Here is a 25,259-nt window from a genome sequence, read left to right on the forward strand (position 1 = left end):
ATGGTGAGGTTGTATAAGGCATTGGTGAGGCCGAATTTGGAGTATTGTGAGCAGTTTTGGTCACTGAATTACAGGAAGGATATATGGGTATAGATAGAGTGAATGCATACAGGCTTTTTCCACTGAGGCTAGGGGAGAAAAAACCCAGAGGTCATGGGTTAAGGGTGAAGGGGGAAAAGTTTAAAGGGAACATTGGTGGGTGGGGGGGGGGTTCTTCTTCACACAGAGTGGTGGGAGTGTGAAATGAGCTGCCAGATGAAGTGGTAAATGTGGGCTCACTTTTAACATTTAAGAAAAACTTGGACAGGTACTTGGATGAGAGGTGTATGGAGAGATATGGGCCAGGTGCAGGTCAGTGGTTCTAGGCAGAAAAATGGTTCAGCAGAGCCAAGAAGGGCCAAAAGGCCTGTTTCTGTGCTGTAATGTTCTATGGTTCTATGGGTGCTGGGTGGTGCAGCTCGTTGGGCCAGAAAGTCCAGATCCTCACTGTATCTGTAAATAAATATATCCAATGACTTGGCCTCCACAGGCAGCCGTGGCCACACATTCCACAGATTCACCACCTTCTGGCTAAAGAAATTACCTTCTCATCTCTTTTCTAAAACTATGTCCTTAGATTCTAAGACTGTGCTCTCTGGTCCTAGATTCTTCCACTATTGGAAACATCCTCGCCACATCCACTCTGTCTAGGTCTTTCAATGTTGGTAGGTTTTAATGAGATCCCCCATCATTCTTCTGAACTTCAGTGTCTCCAGGCCCATAGCCCTCAAATGCTTCTTATACTTTAACCCTTTTGTTGCTGGGATCATTCTTGTGAACATCCTCTGGACACTCTCATCAATGCTAGCACATTCTTAATCAGCATATTAATGTTTACAACACATTCTGGCCTATTATTAGAGACCAGATCCATTTCTTCCTGCTGTTACTGTGACTTACTCACCTATAATGTCACCATTAACAAGTCTGATATAGCTAAGTGGTCACCAAACCAATTGTGTCAGTACTGAACAGAGCTGCGGCTTTTTCCATTTTAAAATTCCAGAGGTTGCAAGACACACACGACTGAGGAAACGGGCCACACTCATTAGACAGAACGTCACGGCACCTGATCATGGGAACAACATGCCATCTGAACACAGCATTACAATGGTACCTGAGCATGAAGGCATTCCTGATAACAGGAACACACCCGAGCCAGGAAGTGGGAACTTCCCAGAGCATGGGAATGGGAATACATTCAACCTGATCATGCAGAGCACATCAAAGTCAGCTAATAGAAATATAACTGGGCCTGAAAATGAAAATGTAACTAAACCAGGTAACCTGAGAACAGCTGAACCAGGTTACAGGAGCACAGCTGAGCCAGGCAACAAGAGCTCATCTGACCCATTTAACAAGAACATATCTGAACATAAAGGGAGCATGCCTAGAACTGGAAATGGCTATACACCTGAGCGAGGTAACAGAAGCACACCTGAGGCTGGAAACGGGAGCAGACGTGAGGCTACAACAGAGCTAGGTAACAGAGGTAACATTGAGAAAATTAAGCATCCTTTTCTCTATCTGTGTGATCACTGTACTAACAGCTTCAATTGCTTCTCAGTTCCAGAAAGGAAGTGAGGACACTCATTACCTCATCATCTCTCAGCTTTTGTTATTCTTTCCCTAAAATGTTAATCTGTTTCAGAATTTGAATAAACCAGCATCCCTTCCTACACTACAACTTTCTCTGTTCCAGGACAATCCAACTCAACAAGTCCAGTCCATCCTCATAACTGTACACCCCACACCAATGCACAACATTGTGAATCTCCCCTTGCCCTCTCCAGCACATTCACACTCTATAGTGACAACCCCAGACTGTACACAGTACTCCAGATGTGACCTCAACACTGTTTCACATTGTTCTACATAACCCCCATTCTTAACTTCTGTGCTCCAGCTAATGGAAGCACAGATCCCATACAATATCTCAACCAATGCCAGGGGCCCCTGCAACTGCACCAGGTCACCTCCACCCTCTGTTCCTCAGTTCTGCCCAGGGTCCAATCACTAAATGGATATTATTTGCCCTTGCTCTTCCCATTTTGCACCACCTCAGATTTCAGGATTAAGTTCCCTCTATTCTGCCCACCTTACTAATCAGTGTTGTTTACTGTTCAACTGGATCTTCTAATATAAAGTAACAAACTCAGAGAGGATCAAAATATGAGCACATTTACTATTTTACTTGCAAGGGGAAACTACCTCTAAACAACACGCCTGAGAGCAGTTTCTGATCATAGGTTTCAACCAAAGCACTTTATATTTCTTTTTACAAGAGAATAGTAATTAAGATGCTCCATTACATTCCTCCGTTGTCTTCTCTGGCTACAAAAAAAAATCAAGTCAGAAAAAAAAACTTCCTCCCATAAAACACAGACTTGTGCAAGTTTTCCCACACAAGCCAGCACAGTATTTTGGGATTTCTTGGACCTTCATTTTGTCACATTACATTTTACAAAAGTTACAAACTCATAAAGACTTCAGGGTTAGAGATATATTTCCACATCAGTCAATATCATCCTGGAGCAAAGATTACCCTCCTCGCTGTTAGCAATACCACAAATCTCAATCAACCTACATCACCTCCAAAGTATAAGTGAGTACAACAGACAGCATAGGTCCCAGCACAACCCCGGGGCACACCACAGGTGATGGGCTTCCAATCACAGCAATAAGCCCCCACCATCACATGCCCTCCCTGTACCAACCTTCTGTGATCATCCTCCCTCAACAACCACAGTGCATCAGTCCTGTAAGTCCATCACATTACACCTATGCACACCGGACCACATCTGTCCAGCAACCCATCAACCTCCTGGGATGAGTGTTGTCTCAGAAAGGAGAGAATTGTGGAAGGGGATCTAAGAGGTTTCATGGGTACCTAATGGTTAACATTTTCATCCAGAGGGTGGTTAGTTCTTGCAATGAGCTACCAGCAGAAGTGGTTGAGGTAGATAAAATAATAATATTTACAATGTACTCAGACAGGTACATAGATAGGAAAGGTTTAGATGGACAGTCACAAAACATGGGAAAATGGGATTAGCTAAGGTGGGAATCTTGGACCACCTGGACCAGTTTGGCTGAAGGACCTCTTCCATGCTGTGTGAGTCTATGACTTGTTCTGCTTGGAGGGGCTGGATCCACAATTGGGCCACATCTCCTTCCCTGAGGTGAATGTACCAAAGGAAGATTTATAATGATCAGTAGTTTGACTGCTTCCCACTATCAAGGTGAGCTTCTACAATAATTCCCTGAAGATCCCTGGTGCTGGGACGAAAGCCCTGTCTCGGTCAGTGAAGAAATAAGTGTATTTCTCAGTGTGCTACAAAATCCACAGGTCTGAGGACATGTCCTTCAGTGAAGTAGCCATTCTGTCTGCTGTCATTTCAGACCCTGGTCCATCTTCCACTCTGTCCACTGATGTCAGAAACCACAGTGATCCTGCTGGGCAGTGGAATCTTAGACTGACCACTACCCTGGAGCAGGTGAGTTCATATGGACGTTTCTCCTGTGGCCTAGTGTCATTCCCTTCACAAACAGGGAGGCTGTTCCCACTCACTGTTTCACACTATGGTGTGATGCAGCACTGTAATTGAAATGCTTCCTTTGTTGCAGCTGGAACTGGATGCAGCTAGAAGCTTACAAAACATGAAAGGTTTTCTTTGTTGTATTTCATTATACCCTTTAACTAATAAATAAAATAAAAAATGTGATTTTTCTATCTTTATTCTAAATATCTATAATATGCATATTGCAAAAAATGTTTAACGTACCGTGGAGTTTTCAGGCCATGTAAAAATTTCCTGCTCAGAGCAATGGTTGGTCCACACTGCTGTAAAGAACATGTAGAGGGAATGTTGTTCCCACTCTTCCCCAATTCCTCCGTTGTGATTGCCACAGGTGCTAACGCAAGAGCCCTGCCCGTCCCTCTCCTTCCTTGCACAGCCTTTCTGGCCATTTCACATCCATGGCTGAGGTCATGGAACTCCTGTGTCCCACTCCCCAGCACAGTTACCCCCAACTGCTTTATCAGTGCCCAGTACCAGACATTATGTTATAATTTACACAAAGAGGCTGTGCAAAGAGACATGCATTTAATGGCAGCAGGGACACCACAGCATCAGAGTCAGGAACAGCTGCTTCTCTTCAACCATTCTTCAAACAACAAACACAACCCTAATCACTACCTCAGTAATGCAACACTGCCATATTAACACTACAATGGACTTTAAAGAACATCAAACACTACAGCACAGTACAGGCCCTTCAGCCTATGATGTTGTGCCAACCTTTTAACCTACTCCAAGATCAATCTAACACATCCCTCCCACAAAGCCCTTCATTTGGCTTATCTAAGAGTCTCTTAAATGTCCCTAATATATCTGCCTCTATCACCACTCTGGAAGTATGCTCCATGCACCCACCATTCTGTGTGTCACAAAACTACATCTGACCTCCCCCCATCCCCCCCCCCACCGTACTTTCCTCAATCACGTTGGAATACCGCCTCCTCGTTGTTGGCTTTGTTTTCTTTCTGTTCTCTTTAAAAGTTGTGTACGAATGTTTTTTTTACCTTGTAAATGTTACTTATCTGTTATTGTGTGCCTGTGATGCTGCTGCAAATAAATTTTTCACTGCACATGTACACACGTATTTCTGCACAAATTCTTGATGTTCACTTTGACTTTAGCAGACACTGACAGACCACAAAGGTAAACTTAAACCTCTTTCTCTCTCATATCTCCTTAGCCAGCTTCACCTGGGAGACTGTTTTGCTCCATGATAACGAATGTGAGTCGCCTCTTCAATAAACCATGCTATAACCCCATCAAAGGATCACCACTTGAGGTGAGCAGTAACCTATCAAATTTGGACGATAGACTAGAATCCAGATTATGCAACTGTGTATCATCACCCATCACCTCAGCAGTGATTTCCACACTCACTTCTCTAGGGGAAATATCAGAGCTAAGTTTTCATTCCCTCATAAACTTTCCTCCAATCACTTTAAAATTACACCCCTTCATATTAGCCACTTTTGCCCCATCTACTCCATATATTTGCTTGTGGTTCTTTGCCTAACTCAATGGGAAATTTGTTCCCGCTCTGCGAGCCGTGTGCCCCTGAACAAAACACTCCTCACTCCATCAAACACCTGTGATGTTGATCAGCTATCTCACACCTCCCCTCTTCCAGGTTTCCCTCCTGATCTTATGACATGGATATTTAGTAATCCCTCTCAGCACCTTTTCTGAGCCATTAAACATGTATGGAGAGTGCATCTGTCTCTTCTACTCTCCACTGCCCCCATCGCCCAGGGCTTTTTCTGCTGAGATGCTGAGGCCCAGGTGTACAACTCCTGATGAGGCCGACACCTAACCTCAGGAGAAGACCTCAGCCCAAAGGTGGAGCCACAGCTGTTCAGTATGGGGAGGTAAACCAGCTGTTTGTCCTGCCTCACCCAACAGACTTGCCGCGCTAATGAGTGATCAACTGTTCCCTTTTGCAAATGAAATATTAATGGGGGATAGTGCCTGAAACTACCTCCCTGCATTGAATGCAGGAGAGCTCAATGGCGTAAAGCAGTCTGAAGTCCTTTGAAAGCAATCACGGATGTTCACTGTGGAAGAGAAACACAGGAAACAATGTTTGTCACTTGGCCAAAAATCCCATTTGGGTTTTGACCATTTCCAAGCTTTAGACAAACTCAGATGATCCTGATGAAGGGTCTCTGCCTGTAACACTGACCGTTTCTTCCCCTCCACAGATGCTGCACAACCGACTGAGTTCCTCCAGCATTTTGTGTGTTTTCCTCTGGCTTTTCAGCATCTGCAGAAACTTTTGTGATTAGGTGTATTTTGTGGTGGGTCTCATCCCAGGGAAAAGAGCCCTGAAGGATGTTCCCTCCCAGATCCTGTGGAGAGAAGTAGAAGAGGCGAGAACTCAGCCTGGAGCCAAGTGGTTAAAGTGTCTCAACCTATATGGGACACGAGTGAACACACCACGTGTCCCACTCCATAGGCACTAGATGTCAAAGAAAATCTCACTCTGCTCACTCTGAATCATGGCTCTTGTCTTTCACCTCTTTGCACAGGATGTTCGATACATCACTCAACTGCTGATGGAGGACTTCCCACTGGTGGGCATGAGGCAGGATGAGCGGATAAATTCAGCCTCCAGTATCCTGATGGCGGTGGAGAGAGTGGCTGTCACACTGGGGTTGACCTCAGCCCTGGACCAAGTGATGGCCATGCCCAGCCAAGAAATGGGTAAAGCTGCACAGCACCAATTCCCAGCACCTGCAGCACAAGGGGAGAGCATAACCAAAAACACCAAGCCACTGAAAGTCCTTCCTCATGTTGGTGGAGCCATCATACAGTTTAGGGCTCAGTATTACCCCCAAATAAAAGCGGTGGGCTCTGGAGAAAAGAGGGAGAATAAATGGCCGTCATGTGGAAAATGGGCTGAAAGGCCTCAAATTGTGCTGTGCAATACTAGGAAGAGAAATGACTGACAAATAGAGACTGCTTGGGAGAGGCAGCCCTTGTCAGCTGTGTGCCAGTGATCCACAGGGGTTGGACATCAATCAATGGATGAGGGGATGGGAATGACACAGTGGGGAACAAAGGAAGGGAGGAGGGAGTGTGATGCCTGGTAAATGAGAACAAGGCTCAGCTCCAGCCTCACCAGCACACAGAGGGTGGGGTTTCAAGAGTAATTTCTTCATTCCTGCTAAGGTTTGTTGTCCAAGTAGCAGAAGGTCATTGCTCCCAGGCTAGGCTATTACTGGGACATAGGAATTAAGTTCCTGAGAATGGAAGAGGCTTCTACTCATTAGTTTCACTCTTAGAACTCCAGGTTATTCGTGTGGACAGCTCCCGCAGTGCTGATGGTATACAGCTACAAGCCAAGGACAATGCCCTGGAGGTTTTATGGACGACAGCCAACAACACCTTTGGGAAAGGTACCCTTTCTGCTCCCTCTCCACAAGGCACAGCCTCCCTTTCTCACATCCTCAGAAGTCCACACTGTCTCTCCTGGCTCCAGATGGGGAGGGTCAGTGTTTATCTCCACTCCAGGCCGTAGATTACAGCCTCACCTCCTCACTTCACATTTGTTCGTGCAGCATTTAGGGACAACTAGACTGCCCATGGCAGTGCAGGGGGGGCCTACCATAGTCACTGCTCAGTTTATCAGCTCTTGTTCAGTTCCGATGTCAAGTTCATTTTATCCAAGTATCTTTATTATCTCAGTCACGTGCTTTTGTCCCAGACAACCAAAGTTCCGCTGGTGAACTTAACTATCTAAGCTCTTCCTCACTAAGGATAATGTGGACCATGTTCCAGACAATCTAACAGGGATGTACCATGAATGAGAGGTTATTGAACCTGTTCAAGACCAAATTCCACAATCCTGCTTGCCTTTTCACAAAAATGTCATAAGAATCATAGGGTACCACAACACAGAAACAAGCTCTTTGGCCCACCTAGTCCCTGCTGTAGGCCCACCAGACCACAGCCCCTATACCCCCCCCCCCATGTGGAGATGTAGTCTGGTGGCAACTCCTTGAGATTGTGGGGGTAAGCTGCACCCATGAACTGCTATGGTCCATTTGGAGTAGATACTTCTCTATTGGAGAAGGAGCTCTGAAACTTAGATGATGTAAGGCTGCTGATACACTTCCACGGCAGGATGGTGTGTGACAAGGAGGGAAACCTGTAGGTGGTAGTGCTACTTTCCAAGGAGTGGGTGAGAGGATACACTGATGGACACCTCAGGGAGAAATTATAAGAAAGAGGGACTGCTTCAGGTGGGGTTGGGTGGGGTCTGCTGTATGATAAGTACTGTGGGAGGGATCAGGTGTATGATGAGGGTTTTGGATAGAGGTCAGGTGTGTGATGTGAGCTGTGGGAGAATCAAAGTGAGTTTCCACTGTTTCCTCTCTAATGGTACATCCTCACTTCCACCCAGTGTTTCCTGATTGACTTCTTCTCCTTCTCCCAGGTTCTGCTGTGCTTGCTTTCATCGTATACAACAATCTGGATCCAGTGCTGCAGGGAGCATGCTATAAAGACAAAGAGAGCGGAGATCTTCAGGACAATGTTCAACTCCACTCTAAAGTAGTTTCAGCTGCTCTGGAATTCTCACCCAGAACCAACTTTTCTGTGGTTGTAAACTTTGTCTTGAAACATAAAGAGGTTTGTGAGATTAGCAAGATCAGCTCAGTACAACCAAGCACCTGGTACATTGAATGTAACTTAATGCCCAGGGCAGTTATCGATCAAGGCCACACACACAAAATACTGGAGGAACACAGCAGGTCAGGCGCATCTTTGGAAAGAGAAAATCAGTCCAATTATCACCTGTCAAGCTTGTATTCCTCCCCCCTCTTCCAGGGTTTCAGCCTGAAATATCAACTGTTTTTCCACTCCAACCTGCTGAGTTCCTCCAGCATTTTGTATTCGCTGCTCTGGATTGCCTGATCATCAAAAATGCTGCAGTAGAGGATCTTAAATTCAATTAAATACATCAGGAATAGAAGGTGAGTGTTATTGACTGGAATTGCTGGAGTGTTGTGCCCAATTCTGGGGTCCACACTGTAACATGGAGGCTTTACAATGGGATATTTGTATGAAAAGGCCTGTTTTACCTCCTCTAGGGCAGCACCTGAGACTGGAACATCAGACTTGAAGATACTGCTTTGTCTGAAAGTGGGGCCTTTGAAACAACAATCTTACTGTGCACCATCAAACAACTGATCAGTAACTGTCATTCTGCTCTCCATACCTCCCCTTCATGTCAATTCCACCTTAAGTCACCATCCAGAGCTGGACAAGAGCTGACTGTGTCAAATCATGTTCTGCAGGTAGGGACCACTGCTGGGAGATTGTCCTGTGTGTACTGGAACCACACCCCGATAGGGAGTTACTGGTCCATGAGCGGCTGTGAACTGATACAATCCAACTTTAGTCACACGACCTGCCAATGCCAGCACTTGTCCAGCTTTGCCATCCTGATGTCCTTCAACAAGCAGGTGCGTGTTTGTCCTTCCCTACGAGTCACTCCCCTTTCAGAGCCTGAGTGATACACAACAACTGAGAAGCAAATGCAAGGAAGGAAGCAAACATTTGTTTTACAAAGTAATGTCAGGAGCTGCCAGGGGTTACTGGGCGTATACTGACTGTCAATCTGTCATCAGGGACAGTTCAAAGTAAATTTATTATCAAAGTATAAATATATCACCATATACTACCTTAAGATCCATATTCTTGAGAGCATCCACCTTTGATTCAGCCAACAGTGGGGCAAGTGATGGGCAACAAATAGTGCGACAAACCTCCAGCAATATGTACTGGGAAGTAGGAAGAGAGTGCACATTGATGGTGAAGACAAAGCATGTCTGACAAACCAGGCTGAGCTTAGGTAGTCACCAGCGCAGTCTGTGAAGATTATGTGCATATACTGGCAGGCATACTCTCACCCAGGGACACATTAAACTACAAGTAGATCCACCCCCAAACACTGACTGGAGCAATCCCTTTGAGTAGTTTCAAGGAGCTCAGCAACTTCCTAGTGTCCCGGATTCACTTCTACAGAAAAAAATCTTCCCTGAGCATCTTTGCCTTGTCCTTCTCCTAAGGACCGGATTCAGGAAGTTTGGAAAGAAGTGTAAAGTGGTACATTTTGGGAAGTTATACCAGGACAGGACTTACATAGTGAATAGCAGGGATCTGGGGAGTCTTATATAACAGGGAGACCCAGAGGGTAAGGCTTCATGGTTGTGGACTTGCTTTCAGGGACTCTGCGGTTCATTTTCTATGTATTGTTTGTTTAGTTTTTATTGTTTACATGATTTATTCTTTTCTTACACCTTGAATATTTGTCAGTCTTGGTTGTGTGAGGTTTCTGTGGACTCTACTATGTTTCTTGGTTTTGTGGCCACATGCAAGGAATCTCAAGATTGTATATGGTATACATTTACTTTGAACATAGTTCCCTGAAAGTGGAAACACAGGTAGACCAGGTGGTGAAGGATACACAGGCATGCATGCTTATATCGGAGGGGCCATTGAGTACAACAGTGAGACCATACCTGGAATATAGGTGCCATTCTGGCTGCCCAGCTGTGGGGAGGATGTGATGAACCCAGAGAGGGTGCAAACAAGATTCACATGAAAGTTGCCAGAACTGGAGGGTTTGAGTGATATGGAGAGATTACACCAGCTGGGACTGTTCTCCCTGGAGAGCAAGAGACTAAGAAGTGATGTTGTAGAGGTTAATAAAACCATGAAGGGTGTAGATAAGATGGATGATCACAACTATTTCCCCAAGATAGAGAGTCTGAAACTTTTATAACCATATAAAGGTGAGAGGGGAGAGATTTAAAGGAGACCTGAGGGAGAGGCTTTTCACAATGAGGTGGGTTTATGGAACGAAGCCACCAGAGGAAATGGTAGAAATGGGTACAATTACATTTGAAAGCCATTTGGCATGTACATGGATAGAAAAGGCTTAGACAGATATAGACCAGACATAGGCAAATGGGACTAGCTTTGATGTGTTAAGATGGATAAATTGGGCCAAAAGGCCTGTTTCCGTGCTGTATGATTCTACGGCCAGCTCCTACTGCATACGATTGGGTTCCGAGCGGGAGAGTTAAGCTTAGTTTGTTCTCTGATTATATGGTCAAATTGGAAGGCACACTCACTTCTTCTGGACAAACTAACTCAGAATGATTACGTTCCTCTGCTCCCCCATGGAACTGTGACAGCCCTCTCCCAGTGACCCAATGGCCACCCTCCTCTCCTCCCATAGAACTGTGCCAGCTTTATTACATGATCTAACAATCACTACCCAAACCCCCACCCCAACTCCTTTCCTCTTTCTCTGTATTTTTTCTTGTTCCTTCTTTATCTAATTTCAAGTTCAAAACAGTTACCGTACCTTTCAGTGTGCACTGGACCCCACTGGGCTGTATGTCTTCCTTTGGTCTCCAGTGGAGTTAGTGGACACAGTGAGCACTCACCTGGAACACAGAGTCATAGAGAACTATAGCACAGAAGTAGACCTTTAGCCCATCTAGCCTGTGCTGAACTGTTATTCTGTCTAGTCCTATCAACCCGCACCTTGAACGATAATACTCCATGCCCCTCCCATATTTTAAATGTAGAAATCTGTACCACATCCTGCACTTCACTGGTAGCTGGTTCCACACTAGTACCACCTTCTGAGTGAAGTTCCCCCAAGGGTTCCCCTTAAATATTTCCGTTTTCACCCTTAACCTATGACCTCTAGTTCCATTCATTCTCACCCAACCTCAGTGGAAGAAGCTTGTTTGCATTTAACCTATATATACCTATCATAATTTTGTATACCTAAATACTGCACACTTATTATAAACCTTCCTTTACTAAACAACTTGACAAGTTCTCCAGCACGGGGAATGGCGCAACAGTGACAGATGTGGTAACTCTGCCTGTGTCTGTGTGATGTGTAACTGCCCCACTGGTGGGGGAAGGGGAGAGTTGTGGTGAAAAGCAGGAAGATGGTTTAAGCTACTGTTGATTTGTGGTATCAATCAGACGTTGGGGAGAGTGAGGGAACCATGGGTAGGTCAAGGACCTTCAGCTCAAGACCACTCACTGAAACATCTGCTGCCCTAACCCATCACTTCCTTCCACAGCTACAGGGCTATTCGCAGGACTGCCTCTCAGTGATTACCTTCATTGGGATCCCGATATCACTGGTGTGTCTGCTCTCCGCCCTCGCCACCTTCACCCTTTGCTCACAGGCCAGGAACGCAGTGAGCACCACCCACACACACCTGTGCCTCAGCCTCTTCCTGGCTGAGCTGCTCTTCCTGGTGGGAATCAACAGGACTGTCAACCGGGTGAGATACTGGGGTCAAAGTCAACATCAACCAGGTGACGCGCATGTCCTTGCTAGTGAAGCTGTGTTAATGGTTGTTTACTCCACTAACAAAGTGATGAAATGGTGGGAATTACCCATGAGATCCTCTGGTGTACCATCATTATCACAATTTCATCAGGACTAACTAACTAACTAATCAGGGAGAGCATGTAAGCTCCACACGTGTATCGCTAGTAGTTGGGATCGAATCTGGGTTGCTGAAGTCATAAAAGCATTCCAGCATGGAAATAGGCTCTTCATCACATCTAGTTTGTACTTACCTGTCTTCCTGTCTGGTCCTATTAACCCGCACATGGACATAGCCCTCACACCCCTCCCATCCAAGTACTTATTCAAACTAATCTTAAATGTTGCAATTGATCTACATCCATCACTTCCACAGGCAGCTTATTTTAAATTTACAATACCATTTGAATGAAGATTACCTCCTCAGGTTCCCATTAAATATTTCACCTTTAACCCTAAACCTATGACCTCCAGTGTCAACCAACCTCAGTGGAAATACATTGCTTGTACTTTCCCTATATATACCCCTCATAATTTTGTATACCTCTATCAAGTCTTCCCTTATTCTGCTACACTCCAAGAAACAAAGTCATAATATGTTCAACCTTTCCTTATTACTCAGGTCCTCAAGTCCTGGCAATCTCCTTCTAAATTTTCTCTGTACTCTTTCAATCTTACTGATACCTCTCCCATGCGTAGGACTGCACACAATATTCCAAATTTGGCCTCACCAATGCCTTGTGCAACTTCATTGTAGCATCTTTACTTCTGTACTCGTTGTTCCAATTTATGAAAGCCAATCTCTCTTTATGACCCTATATACCTATGACACCACTTTCAAGGAATCTGTATTCCTAGATCCTGCAATTCTTCCACACTTCTTAGTGTTTTACCTGCTGCACCACACACGCTAAGCTGACTCCAAAAGTAAAGTTAGACAGGGTAATGATCAATTAGGGTGTTAGATATTCAGTCTTCCGCCAAAGGGCCTTTGAAACTGGAGGTGAAATGGTACTTGGAACATTACTGTCAGATGATGACATTAAACACATGGAGGTCAGGACAAACACCAATAGAAAGGTGGCACAACCCAAGGGAACTCCTCCATCCCCTCTTATGTCTGACTTTTGTGTGTCTGTTTGTTTTGCAGGCAATGTGTGGTATTGTCGCTGGGTGCTTACATTATTTGTTTCTGGTGGCCTTCACTTGGATGAGTTTGGAGTCAACTCAGCTGTATCTGATGGTCAGGAACCTCAGGAAGATGAGAGTGTCTAATTCCAGCCAGTTGGGGAAGTTCATCTACCCTCTGGGATATGGAAGCCCTGCGCTGATAGTGGCCATCTCTGCAGTAATATACCCTAATGGATATGGATCGGAGCGGAAGTAAATGTGGTGATTTATTCTTCCCTGGCTCTGATAATTACTCTCTGCCCCAGCTCATGCTAACACAAGCTCTGACTATCTCTGCCTCCATCAAATGGCAGAGCATGAGCAACGAACATGCCAGCCCAAACTTCAGAAGGAACTAGATCCACGACACTCTCGTGTCTATTGGGCCAGTCCAGGGAGACGTGCCCATTTGTAGGACTGGGAGATAGGAATCCTCAGCCACTCTGGGCTTGGGAAGTTTCCCCTTTAATGAGATGTTAAGTGGCCAAATGTTAACTGAAAGCAGCTCCTCAAGCTCATAGATTTATTTGATATCAATGAATTCTAACCACTTTTCCTCAACATATTTCTCTTTCAATTTTAGCTGCTGGTTACAGGTGGAGAATGGTTTTGCCTGGAGCTTCCTGGGCCCGGTTTACTTCTTCATTTTGGTAATTACTTCTTAAATTCCTGATATTGACTGATTATTTTTCACTGAATATCTTTTTACAAAGAATTTCACAATTAAATTTTTGATTGTTCATTTGACAATCTCTCTGATAACCAATTCCTGACTGCCTCTGGCGTGGAGATGAGGGGTCTTGTCCTGACTTCAGTGACACTAGATTGAAGCTGTCACTCCTGGGGATAGAGAACACTGCCCCTTAGGGAAGTTTACCAACAAACTTGGGGTGGTGGGAACCAAACCGAAGAGATGGAGGAAGAGGCAGTTAGCTCACAAATAGAGAAAGCTTGGTGACAGTGTGAGAGAGAAGATAGGCAAGTGATAGAGAAGGGATGCGCTCAGACTGATGGTTTAAGATGTGTCTATTTTAGCGCAAGGAGTATTATGAACAAAGCGGATGAGCTTGGAGGATGATCAGTACTTGAAGCTATGATGTTGTGGCCATTGCAGAGACGTGGATGGCTCAGGGGCAGGAATGGTTATTTCCAGTGCCAGGCTTTAGATGTTTCCGAAAGGACAAGGAGGGAGGCAAAAGAAGTTGGGGTGTGGCACTGTTGATCAGAGATAGTTTCACGAAAGCAGAAAAGGAAGAAGTCATGGAGGGTTTGTCTACGGAGTCTCTGTGGGAGGAAGTTGGGAACAGTAAGGAGTCAATAACTCTATTGGGTGTTTTTTTTTATATAGACCACTCAATAGTAACAGGGACATCGAGGAGCAATTAGGGAGACAGATTCTGGAAAGGTGTAATAACAACAGGGTTGTAGTGGTGGGAGATTTTAATTTTCCAAATATTGATTGGCATGCCCCAAGAGCAAGGGGTTGGGTGGAGTATGTTAGGAGTGTTCAGGAAGGTTTTTTGACACAATATGTAGACAAGCCTACAAGGGAAGAGGCTGTACTTGATCTGGTATTGGGAAATGAACCAGGTCAGGTGTCAGATCTCTCAGTGAGACAGCATTTTGGACATAGTGATCACAATTCTATCTCCTTTACCGTAGCTTTGGAGAGGGATAAGAACAGACAAGTTAGGAAAGCGTTCAAAGGGGAACTTGAGGCTATCAGGCAGGAACTTGGAAACATAAATTGGAAACAGATGTTCTCAGGGAAACGTACGGAAGAGATGTGGCAAATGTTCAGGGGATATTTGGGTGGAGTTCTGCATGGATACATTCCAATGAGACAGGGAAAGGATGGTAGAGTACAGGAACCGTGGTGTACTGTGGTCAAGAAGAAAGGAAGAGTTTACGAAAGATTTAAAAAAAACTAGGTAATGATAGAGATCTGGGAAATTATAAATGCTAGCAGGAAGGAGCTTAAGAATTAAATTAGGAGAACCAGAAGTGCCCATGAGAAGGCGTTGGCAGACAGGATTAAGGAAAATCCCAAGGCATTCTACAAGTATGTGAAGAGCAAGAGGATATGACATGAGAGAATAGGACTAATCAAGTGCAACCGTGGAGAAGTGTGTATACAACTGGAGGAGATAGCAGAGGTATCTAATGAATACTTTCCTTCAGTATTCACTACGGAAAAGGATCTTGGCAATTGTAGGGATGACTTACAGCAGCTTGAAAATCTTGAGCATGTAGATATTAAGAAAGAGGATGTGCTGGAGCTTTTGGAAAGCATCAACTTGGATAAGTCACCGGGACCGGACGAGATGTACTTCAGGCTACTGTGGGAGGCGAGAGAGGAGAGTGCTGAGCCTCTGGCGATGATCTTTGCATCATGAATGAGGATAGGAGAGGTTCTGAAAGATTGGAGGGTTGCAGATGTTGCTCCCTTATTCAAGAAAGGGAGTAGAGATAGCCCAGGAAATTATAGACCAGTGAGTCTTACTTCAGTGGTTGGAAATCTGATGGAGAAGACCCTGGGAGGCAGGATTTATGAACATTTGGAGAGGCATAATATGATTAGGAATAGTCAGCATGGCTTTGTCAAAGACAGGTCGTGCCTTATGAGCCTGATTGAATTTTTTGAGGATGTGACTAAACATATTGATGAAGGTAGAGCAGTAGATGTAGTGTATATGGATTTCAGCAAGCCATTTGATAAGGTACCCCATGAAGGCTTATTGAGAAAGTAAGGAGGCCTGGTATCCAAGGGACATTGTTTTGTGGAAGTAGAACTGTCTTGTCCACAGAAGGCAAAGAGTGGTTGTAGACAGGTCACATTCTGCATGGAAGTCAGTGACCAGTGGGGTGTCTCAGGGATCTGTTCTGGTACCCCTACTCTGTGATTTTTATGAATGACCTGGATGAGGAAGTGGAGGGGTGGGTTAGTAAATTTGCTGCTGATGCAAAGGTTGGGGGTGTTGTGGATAGTGTGGAGGGCTGTTGGAGGCTACAGCGGGACATTGATTGGATGCAAAACTGGATTGAGAAGTGGCAGATGGAGTTCAACCCAGATAAGTGTGAAGTAGTTCATTTTGGTAGGTCAAATATGATAGCAGAATATAGTAATAATGTTAAGACTCTTGGCAGAGTGGAGGATAAGAAGGATCTTGGCGTCTGAGTCCATAGGATACTCAAAGCTGCTGCGCAGGTTGATTTTGTGTTTAAGAAGGCATATAGAGCATTGGCCTTCATCAATCGTGGGATTGAGTTTAAGAGCCGAGAGGTAATGTTGCAGCTATATAGGACCCTGGTCAGACACCACTTGGAGTACTGTGCTCAGTTCTGGTCGCCTCACTACAGGAAGGATGTGAAAACTATAAAAAGGGTGCAGTGGAGATTTATAAGGATGTTGCCTGGATTGGGGAGCATGCCTTATGAGATTAGGTTGAGTGAACACGGCCTTTTCTCCTTGGAGTGACGGAGGAAGAGAGGTGTAGATGATGAGAGGCATTGATCGTGTGGATAGTCAGAGGCTTTTTCCCAGGGCTGAAATGGCTAGCATGAGAGGACACAGTTGAAAGGTGCTTGGAAGTAGGTAGAGAGGAGATGTCAGAGGCAAGTGTTTTATTTTTAACAGAGAATGGTGAGTGTGTGGAATGGGCTGCCGGCAACGGCGGTGGAAGTGGCTACGATAGGGTCCTTTAAGTGACTCCTGAATAGGTATATGGAGCTTAGAAAAATAGAGGGCTATGTGTAACCCGAGGTAATTTCTAAGGTAGGAACACATTCGGCACAGCTTGTGGGCCAAAGGGCCTGTATTGTGCTGTAGGTTTTCTATGTTTCTAGACACAAAAGATCTCCAAAACAAAGCAGTTTAAAAGAACAATACCTACCCCTCAACTGGAGCTGTACAGGATGGATCTAGGCCCTTTGGTCCATCACACCAACACTTACCCATTCCCTTCATTTGATTCCAAAGTGGACCCCAATCTCTGGCTGTTTACCTGCCCGCTTTAGAATGTCCTGTAACTGAATTGAATTGACTTTATTTCTTACATCCTTCACATGCAGGAGTAATAATCTTTACGTTACGTCTCTGTCTAAACGTGCAATGATAGTAACTTATAAACCATATAACAATTACAGCACAGAAACAGGCCATCTCGGCCCTTCTAGTCCGTGCTGAATGCTTACTCTCACCTAGTCCCACTGAACTGCACTCAGCCCATAACCCTCCATTCCTTTCCTGTCCATATACCTATCCAATTTTACTTTAATGACAATATCAAACTTGCCTCTACCACTTCTACTGGAAACTCACTCCACACAGCTACAACTCTCTAAGTAAAGAAATTCACCCTCGTGTTACCCCTAAACTTTTGTCCCCTAACTCTCAACTCATGTTCTCTTGTTTGAATCTCCCCTACTCTCAATAGAAAAAGCCTATCCATGTTAACTCTATCTACCCCCCTCATAATTTTAAATACTTCTATCAAGTCCCCTCAACCTTCTACGCTCCAAAGAATAAAGACCTAACTTGTTCAGCCTTTCTCTGTACCTTAGGTGCTGAAACCCAGGTAACATTCTAGTAAATCTTCTCTGTACTCTCTCTATTTTGTTGCCATCTTTCCTGTAATTTGGTGACCAGAACTGTACACAATACTCCAATTTGGCCTTACCAATGCCTTGTACAATTTTAACATTACATCCCAACTCTTATACTCAATGCTCTGATTTATAAAGGCCAACATCCCAAAAGCTTTCTTCACCACCCTATCCACATGAGATTCCACCTTCAGGGAACTATGCACCATTATTCCCAGATCACTCTGTTCTACTGCATTCTTCAATGCCCTACCATTTACCATGAATGTCCTATTTGGATTATTCCTATCAAAATGTAGCACTTCACACTTACCAGCGTTAAACTCCATTTGCCATCGTTCAGCCCACTCTTCTAACTGGCCTAAATCTCTCTGCAAGCTTTGAAAACCTACTTCATTATCCACAATGCCACCTATCTTAGTATCATCTGCATACTTACTAATCCAATTTACCACTCCATCATCCAGATCATTAATGTATATGACAAACAACATTGGACCCAGTATAGATCCCTGAGGCACACCACTAGTCACTGGCCTCCAACCTGACTAATAGTTATCCACCACTATGCTCTGGCATCTCCCATCTAGCCACTGTTGAATCCATTTTACTACTTCAATATTAATACCTAACAATTGAACCTTCCTAACTAACCTTCCATGCAGAAGCTTGTCAAAGGCCTTACAGAAGTCCATATAGACAACATCCACTGCTTTACCCTCGTCAACTTTCCTAGTAACCTCTTCAAAAAATTCAATAAGATTTGTCAAACATGACCTTCCACGCACAAATCCATGTTGACTGTTCCTAATCAGGTCCTATCTATCCAGGTAATCATATATACCAAAATAAATAATATTTATGTATAATAATTTATAATAAATAGAACAGTCAATGTAATATAGAGTACATGCAAATCAATGAGAGTTTATCAGTCTGATGGTCTGGTGGAAGAAACTGTCCTGGAGCCTGCTGGTGCTGTCTTTTTTGCTGCAGTAGTGTTTCCTGGATGGTAGCAGCCGAATTAGATTGTATTGGGGTGACTCAGGTCCCCAATGATCCTGAGCCCTTTTTACACACCTGTCCTTGTAAATGTCCTGAATCATGGAAAGCTCACAACTACAGATGCACTGGGCCGTCTGCATTACTCTCTGCAGAGTCCTGCAATTAAGGGAGGTACAGTTCCCATACTAGGCAGTGATACAGCCAGTCAGGATGCTCTCAATTATGCCCCTGTGGAAAGTTCTTAGGATTTGGGGGCCCATACCAAACTTCAACAGCCTGAGGTGCCTTTTTCACCACACAGCTGATGTATACAGACCACGAGTTCCTCGGTGATGTGAATGCCAAGGAACTTAAAGCTATTAACCCTATCAACCCCAGATCCATTGATGTCAATAGGGGTTAGCCCATCTCCATTCCTCCTGTAATCCACAACCAGCTCCTTTGTTTTTTCACCGTTAAGGGAGAGGTTGTTTTCTTGACACCACTGTGTCAGAGAGACGACTTCTTCTCTGTCGACCACCTCGTTATTGTTTAAAATAAGGCCAATCAATGTGGCGTCGTCAGCAAATTTAATTAGCATATTAGAGCTGTGGGTGGCAATACAGTCATGGTTATACAGGGAGCAGAGGAAGGGACTCAGTACATAGCAAGAGTATTGAGAGGGGCTCCTATATTGAAAGCCAGAGGGTTGAAGGTGAGGAAGCCCACTCTTACAACCTGCTGACAGGAAGTCCAGGATCCAGCTGAACAAGGCAGGGTCAGGGATGAGGTCTCTGAGCTCTGAACTGTCCAAGAGCTTCTTAGACCCTAGCACCAGAAAAACCAGACTCTATCCTGAATCCACTTCTGCAGAAACACTCATCTGTTCTGTCTTGTGCTCACTAGAACACTTGTACATCTGAGCCACCCACAGTGCTCATTCAACCCACCACTTTCCAATGGGACTTTGCAGAGAGATGCACTCAAAGATGTCCCGGCCACGATCCTGGAATGCCTATTCACCCATACTTTCCAACATAGCTCTGCTAGGAGATACACTCAGAGATATCCTGAAACATCTGCCTTCTACCTGGTGAACACACATGCCCTCAGCTGCAGGGCAATCAGTCGTAAAAATGTGCTGTGTGTGCATGTTTCTGCCTTCACACCACAGGGTCTCCAGTTAGTGCTCAATATTCTGGCTAAAATGAATGTTTCGATCATAGAACATTACAACACAGTACAGGCCCTTCAGTCCATGATGTTATGCTGACCTTTTAACCTACTCTCAAAGATAAATCTAATCCTTTCTTCCAGCATCGCCCTCTATTTTTCTATAATCCACATGCCTAAGTGTCTCTTAAATACCCCTATCTGCCTCTACTTGCACCTCTGGCACCCACCATGCTCTGTGTAAAAGAAAAACTACCTGACATTCCCCCCCCCCCCATACCTTCCTCCAGTCACCCTAAAATTATGCACCATCCCATTTGCCTTCGTTGCTCTGGGAAAGATCATAAAGTGTGTTTTAGTGGGAGAATTAAGGGGTCAGAAGTGGGGGGAGGGGAAGGATGAGGGGTTCTCTACTCGGGGTGTCATATTCTTATGGAATTGACCCTCATTAGATGCAGAGCAGAGTCCTGATGTGGAGGGGTCAACGTACAAGATTGAGAGTTTAGAAGGCTGACACACTTCAGATTCTGAGGAGAGGTTTCGGTCAGAGTTGATGCAGAGATGTTGCCCCACCTGGAGGGAATCCAATATTAAGAGAATATGCTCTTAAGAGCATATGGAAAGCACTATAGGGCTATTAAAACAGAACCTTCACACCATCACCCTGAGGCAATTAATCTGATCACTATTCTAGTTACTACTCCACACCCTTCTATCTAATTACCGCACAGTGCACTACGCAAATTTATAAACGATTACATTATAAATACATGCTATTATATACAAACGGTTTGTATTTATGCAAATTTTATTCCATATCCATACTTTAACCTCTAACATTATCTTTTATATAATTGCTATTATTGTTGAATGTTGTGTATATACATCTACTGACGCCTTTGGACACATCTTCAGTGATGTTCCTGGAATCATCCGGTTCCAGGGATGGTACCGGTCTTTGTTTCAGGTCTTTCAACATCATACATCCTCCTCCAGGTGACCCAGCCAGGGCTGATCAGACCCCAGCTTGTGTCCAGATGGCTAGCTACTTATGACTTCATGGCTCCCCTCTTTTGAACCACAGCCATCTTGAGGCCCTCTCTGCTGCATCAGTGGTACTGCGGATGGCTCTCCTCTTCCTCTCTCCCTCAATGCCCAAATTGCTGAAGGCTCTGGCCAAGGAATGGGCTGCGAATCCCCTACAACCAACCTCCACTGGGAGACACAGTGCTCTCCATACAGCCTGCTGGCAGTTGCTGACCAGTCCTACATACTTCAAGAGCTTCCTTTCAAAGGCCTCTTCCAAGCCATCTTCCCATGGGACTGTCAGCTCCAGAATCACCACCTGCTTGGTAGACTCGAACACAAGTACAATGTCTGGTCACAGAGTGATGGCTGCGATATGGTTGGGGAACTTCAGTTGCCTTGAGGTCCACCAACAGCTGCCAGTCTCTTGCAGAGGTCTGGATGCCTGTAGATGTTCTTCTGGTAGTTATTGGCTGCTCCCCAGCTCTGACAAAGGCAACAGCCTGCTTAGAGGGTCAGGACCACTTTGCACATTCAACTCCTGCGCTGATGGCTTCAGCAATGGTCTTCAGGACCTGATCATACCTCCATCGGTACCATTCCTCACCAAGTGCCCTTGTGCAGCCACTGAAGATGTGCTCCAGGGTTCCCCGCTTATATATGTATACGCCGAATAAAGTTGATCCTTGATATTTTCAGGGGTAGAGGCCACCCGCCTAGATCAGTGGAGAGAGATGCTTCTCCCACAGAGCATTGGCTAATGTAATGGGAGTTTTATCTCATTGGATAGTGGAGGAAGGTGAAGAATCACTAAATTCTGGAACGGCTCCAGAGGACTGCAAATGTCACTCTACTCTTGAGGAAGTGAGGGAGACAGAAGAAAGGAAATTGTATACCAGTTAGTTTGACTTCAGTGGTGGGGGGGAAGATGTTGGAGTCCATCATTAAGGATGATATTTTGGCATACTTGAGGGCACATGATAAAAATAGGCCAAAATCAGCATGGTTTCCTTAAGGGGAAAATCTTGCCTGATAAATCTGTTGAAATTCTTCAAGGAAATAGCAAGCAATATGGTTAAGAAGGCAAAATTAAAAAAGGTTAAGAAGGCATATGGTATATTGGCCTTCATTAATTGTGGAATTGAATTTAGGAGCCAAGAGGTAATGTTGCAGCTAAATAGGACCTTGGTCAGACCCCACGTGGAGTACTGTGCTCAGTTCTGGTCATCTCACTACAGGAAGGATGTGGAAGCCATAGAAAGGGTGCAGATAAGATTTACAAGGATGGTGCCTGGATTGGGGAGCATGCCTTATGAGAATAGGTTGAGTGAACTCGGCCTTTTCCCCTTGGAGCAAAGGAGGATAAGAGGTGACCTGATTGAGGTGTATAGGATGATGAGAGGCATTCATCACGTGGATAGTCAGAGGCTTTTTCCCAGGGCTAAAATGGTTGCCACAAGAGGACATAGGTTTAAGGTGCTGGGGAGTAGGTACAGAAGAGATGTCAGGGGTAAGTTTTTTACTCAGAGACTGATGAGTGCATGGAATGGGCTGCTAGCAACAGTGATGGAGGCGGATACGATGGGGTCTTTTAAGAGACTTTTAGATAGGTACATGGAGCTTAGTAAAATAGTGGGCTATAGGTGAGCCTAGTAATTTCTAAGGTAGGGACATGTTTGGCACAACTTTGTGGGCCAAAGGGCCTGTATTGTGCTGTAGTTTTTCTATGTAATATAGACAAAGGAATCAGTGGATGTTGTTTACTTGGATTTTGAGAAGCCTTTGACAAGGGGCCACACAAGACACTGCTTAACAAAATAAGAGTCCATGGTATTACAGGAAAGATATTAGCATGGATAGAAGATTGGCTGACTGGCAGGAGGCAAAGAGTGGGAATAAAGGGGGCCTTTTCAGGTTGGGTGTTAGGTGACTAGTGTTTCTTAGCGATCGGTGTTGGGTCCGCTTATTTTCACCTTGTATGACAGTTGTTTGGATGATGGAATTGATGGCTTTATGGCCAAGTTTCCAGATGATACAAAGATAGGTGGAGGGGCAGGTAGTGTTGAGGAAGCAGTGAGTCTGCAGGACAGATGGGGAGAATGGGCAAAGAAGTGACAGATGGAATATAAAGTGTATTGTCATGCACTTTGGTAGAAGGAATGAAGGCGTAAATAGACTATTTTCTAAATGGGAAGAAAATCCAGAAATCAGAGGTACAAAAAGATGTGGGAGTCCTCGTATAGGATTCCACAAAAGTAAATTCACAGGTTGTGTCAGTGGTAAGGAAGTCAACTGCAATGTTAGAATTCACTTCAATAGGACTAGCTAGAATATAAAGGCAAGGATGTAATGCTGAGGCTTTGTAAGTCCGCATGGAGTATTGTGCACAGTTTTGCGCCACTTATCTATGAAAAAATATGCTGGCATTGGAGGTTCATAAGAATGATTCCAGGAATGAAAGGGTTGATGAATGAGGAGCACTTGTTGGTTCTGGGCCTGTACTACTGAAGTCTTGAAGAATGGGAGGGTGGGGGGAGAAGATCTCATTGAAACCCATAGAATATTGAAAGGTCTAGATAAAGTGGAGAAGATATTTTCAGGTGGAGGGAAGTCTAAGACCAGAGGGCACAATCTCAGAATAGAAAGAAGACATCCATTTAGAACAGAGATAAAGGGGAAGTTCTTTAGCCAGAGGGTAGTGAATCTGTGGAATTCATTGCCACAAGCGGCTGTGGAGATCCAGTGATTGTGTATATTTAAAGCAGAGGTTGATAAGTTCTTAATTAGTCAAGAAGTCAAAGGTTACAAGGTGAAGGCAGATGAAATGGGGCTGAAGGATAATAGATCAGCCAGGATGCAATGGCTAAGCAGACTCAATGGCCTAATTCTGCTCCTGTGTCTTTTGGTTTTATTGGTTATGTGTCCATCCCCTCCACTTCTCAGCTCTGGCGTTTTCTGGTTTGGTTCGGTAAGATGATGCCCAGAGACCTGCGGCCAACATGTAATGTTCCAGCCCTCAGAGTGTCTGCCTTCTTCAACTGGCATAGTTTTACAGAACCCCAATTCATAGAGATTGGTTAAGTTTCTAGATTGTGATCAGGCTTCACCTGATCCTTCAGGCCATGAAGTGTCTCATGTCTCCCTCCCAAACACTACCACCCCCTGTACTGAGGTAGATAACATGCATTCTTCTCTGTCATCACATCTAAACTGTAACGTATCCAACAGGTCAACACATTTCTCTTCACCATGACTCTCTACACATTGAATGAAGAGCTTTCCAACCGTGACACAAAAGTATCAAAGATTAAAGACACAAGGTAAGATTACAGTGATGGATCCAGGAGACAAAAATGAACCACAAAATTACTGGCAGGCCGTTAACTGTACAATGATGTGCAGCTTATTAAAAGCTGAGAATAACTGTACACTATAGTGCATTCCCGGGTATGTGCATGTGGGGGTGGGGGGTAGGGATTAGCACAATGCTCTACTGTCCCAGCGATATCACCGATTAGTTTTCAATTTCCACTGCTGTCTAAAAGGAGCTTGTATATTCTCCCTATGACAGTGTGTGTTTCCCCTTAGGGCTCTGGATTCCTCCCACATTCCAAACATGTACCAGTTAGGATTAGTCCATTAGTTAGCTTGGGCATGCTAGGTTGGTGCTGGAAGCATGGTCACACTGGGCTGCCCCCAGCACATCCTCCAACTATGTTGGTCATTGACAATAAGGACTCATTTCACTACTTGTTTTACTCTTTCGATGTGCATGTGACAAATAAAGCTAATCATCTTAAGGCTTTCTCACTTTGCTTAAGATATAAATGATTCTCCATCTGAAGCTTGGGCTTACCTGCTTACACATTGACAAGAGGAGTAATGCACAAAAAGCTGGAGGAACTCAGGTCCGGCAGCCTCTACAGAGGGAATGGAAATATTGGGCTGAAACTGTTGCCGACAGCTGACAAATTTACGACACATGCCAGTGATAGTAAACCCAACTCTGATTCTGTAGTTTCTCTCCATTACAGGATGCTGATATTTAAAGCCATTTCACAGGTGTTCATCCTGGGCTGTACTTGGATCCTTGGCCTGTTCCACTTCCAAGAGGAAACAGTTGTGATGGCCTATCTGTTCACTATCGTCAACAGTTTCCAAGGCACTTTCATCTTCATCATTCTGTGTCTCCTGAATCCCAAGGCAAGTGGTATCACAGTTGATTATTTAAATATTTACAATGAAATAGAATTACTTATATTATCAGGATGCAGTTGACTAAATGAGTCAGACACAAATGTGTTTCATACCTG

The 25,259-nt window shown here is 44.5% G+C and overlaps 2 protein-coding genes across 9 annotated transcripts in view; one reads left to right on the plus strand and one right to left on the minus strand.

Annotated features, from left to right (window-relative positions):
• LOC132406323 (trichohyalin-like) overlaps positions 1-25,259 on the minus strand; it is a 136,830-nt gene that overhangs the window by 35,543 nt on the left and 76,028 nt on the right. The gene's annotated exons all lie outside the window — the stretch shown is intronic.
• LOC132406321 (adhesion G protein-coupled receptor E1-like) overlaps positions 1-25,259 on the plus strand; it is a 43,909-nt gene that overhangs the window by 13,545 nt on the left and 5,105 nt on the right. For 3 of the 7 annotated variants that reach the window (XM_059991825.1, XM_059991827.1, XM_059991828.1), the window contains 12 exons: positions 1,046-1,531; positions 3,442-3,536; positions 4,801-4,899; positions 6,146-6,320; positions 6,902-7,015; positions 8,056-8,249; positions 8,918-9,085; positions 11,735-11,941; positions 13,139-13,371; positions 13,742-13,808; positions 24,175-24,266; positions 24,981-25,156. In XM_059991825.1, coding sequence (XP_059847808.1) covers positions 1,046-1,531; positions 3,442-3,536; positions 4,801-4,899; positions 6,146-6,320; positions 6,902-7,015; positions 8,056-8,249; positions 8,918-9,085; positions 11,735-11,941; positions 13,139-13,371; positions 13,742-13,808; positions 24,175-24,266; positions 24,981-25,156 — 2,106 coding nt within the window. Of the gene's footprint in view, positions 1-1,045; positions 1,532-3,441; positions 3,537-4,800; positions 4,900-6,145; positions 6,321-6,901; positions 7,016-8,055; positions 8,250-8,917; positions 9,086-11,734; positions 11,942-13,138; positions 13,381-13,741; positions 13,809-24,174; positions 24,267-24,980; positions 25,157-25,259 lie in introns of those variants that run through there. The other 4 variants (XR_009516131.1, XM_059991826.1, XR_009516132.1 and 1 more) reach the window with 4 other exon arrangements.

This window comes from Hypanus sabinus, chromosome 16 (assembly GCF_030144855.1).
Source record: "Hypanus sabinus isolate sHypSab1 chromosome 16, sHypSab1.hap1, whole genome shotgun sequence".
Lineage (NCBI taxonomy): Eukaryota > Metazoa > Chordata > Chondrichthyes > Myliobatiformes > Dasyatidae > Hypanus > Hypanus sabinus.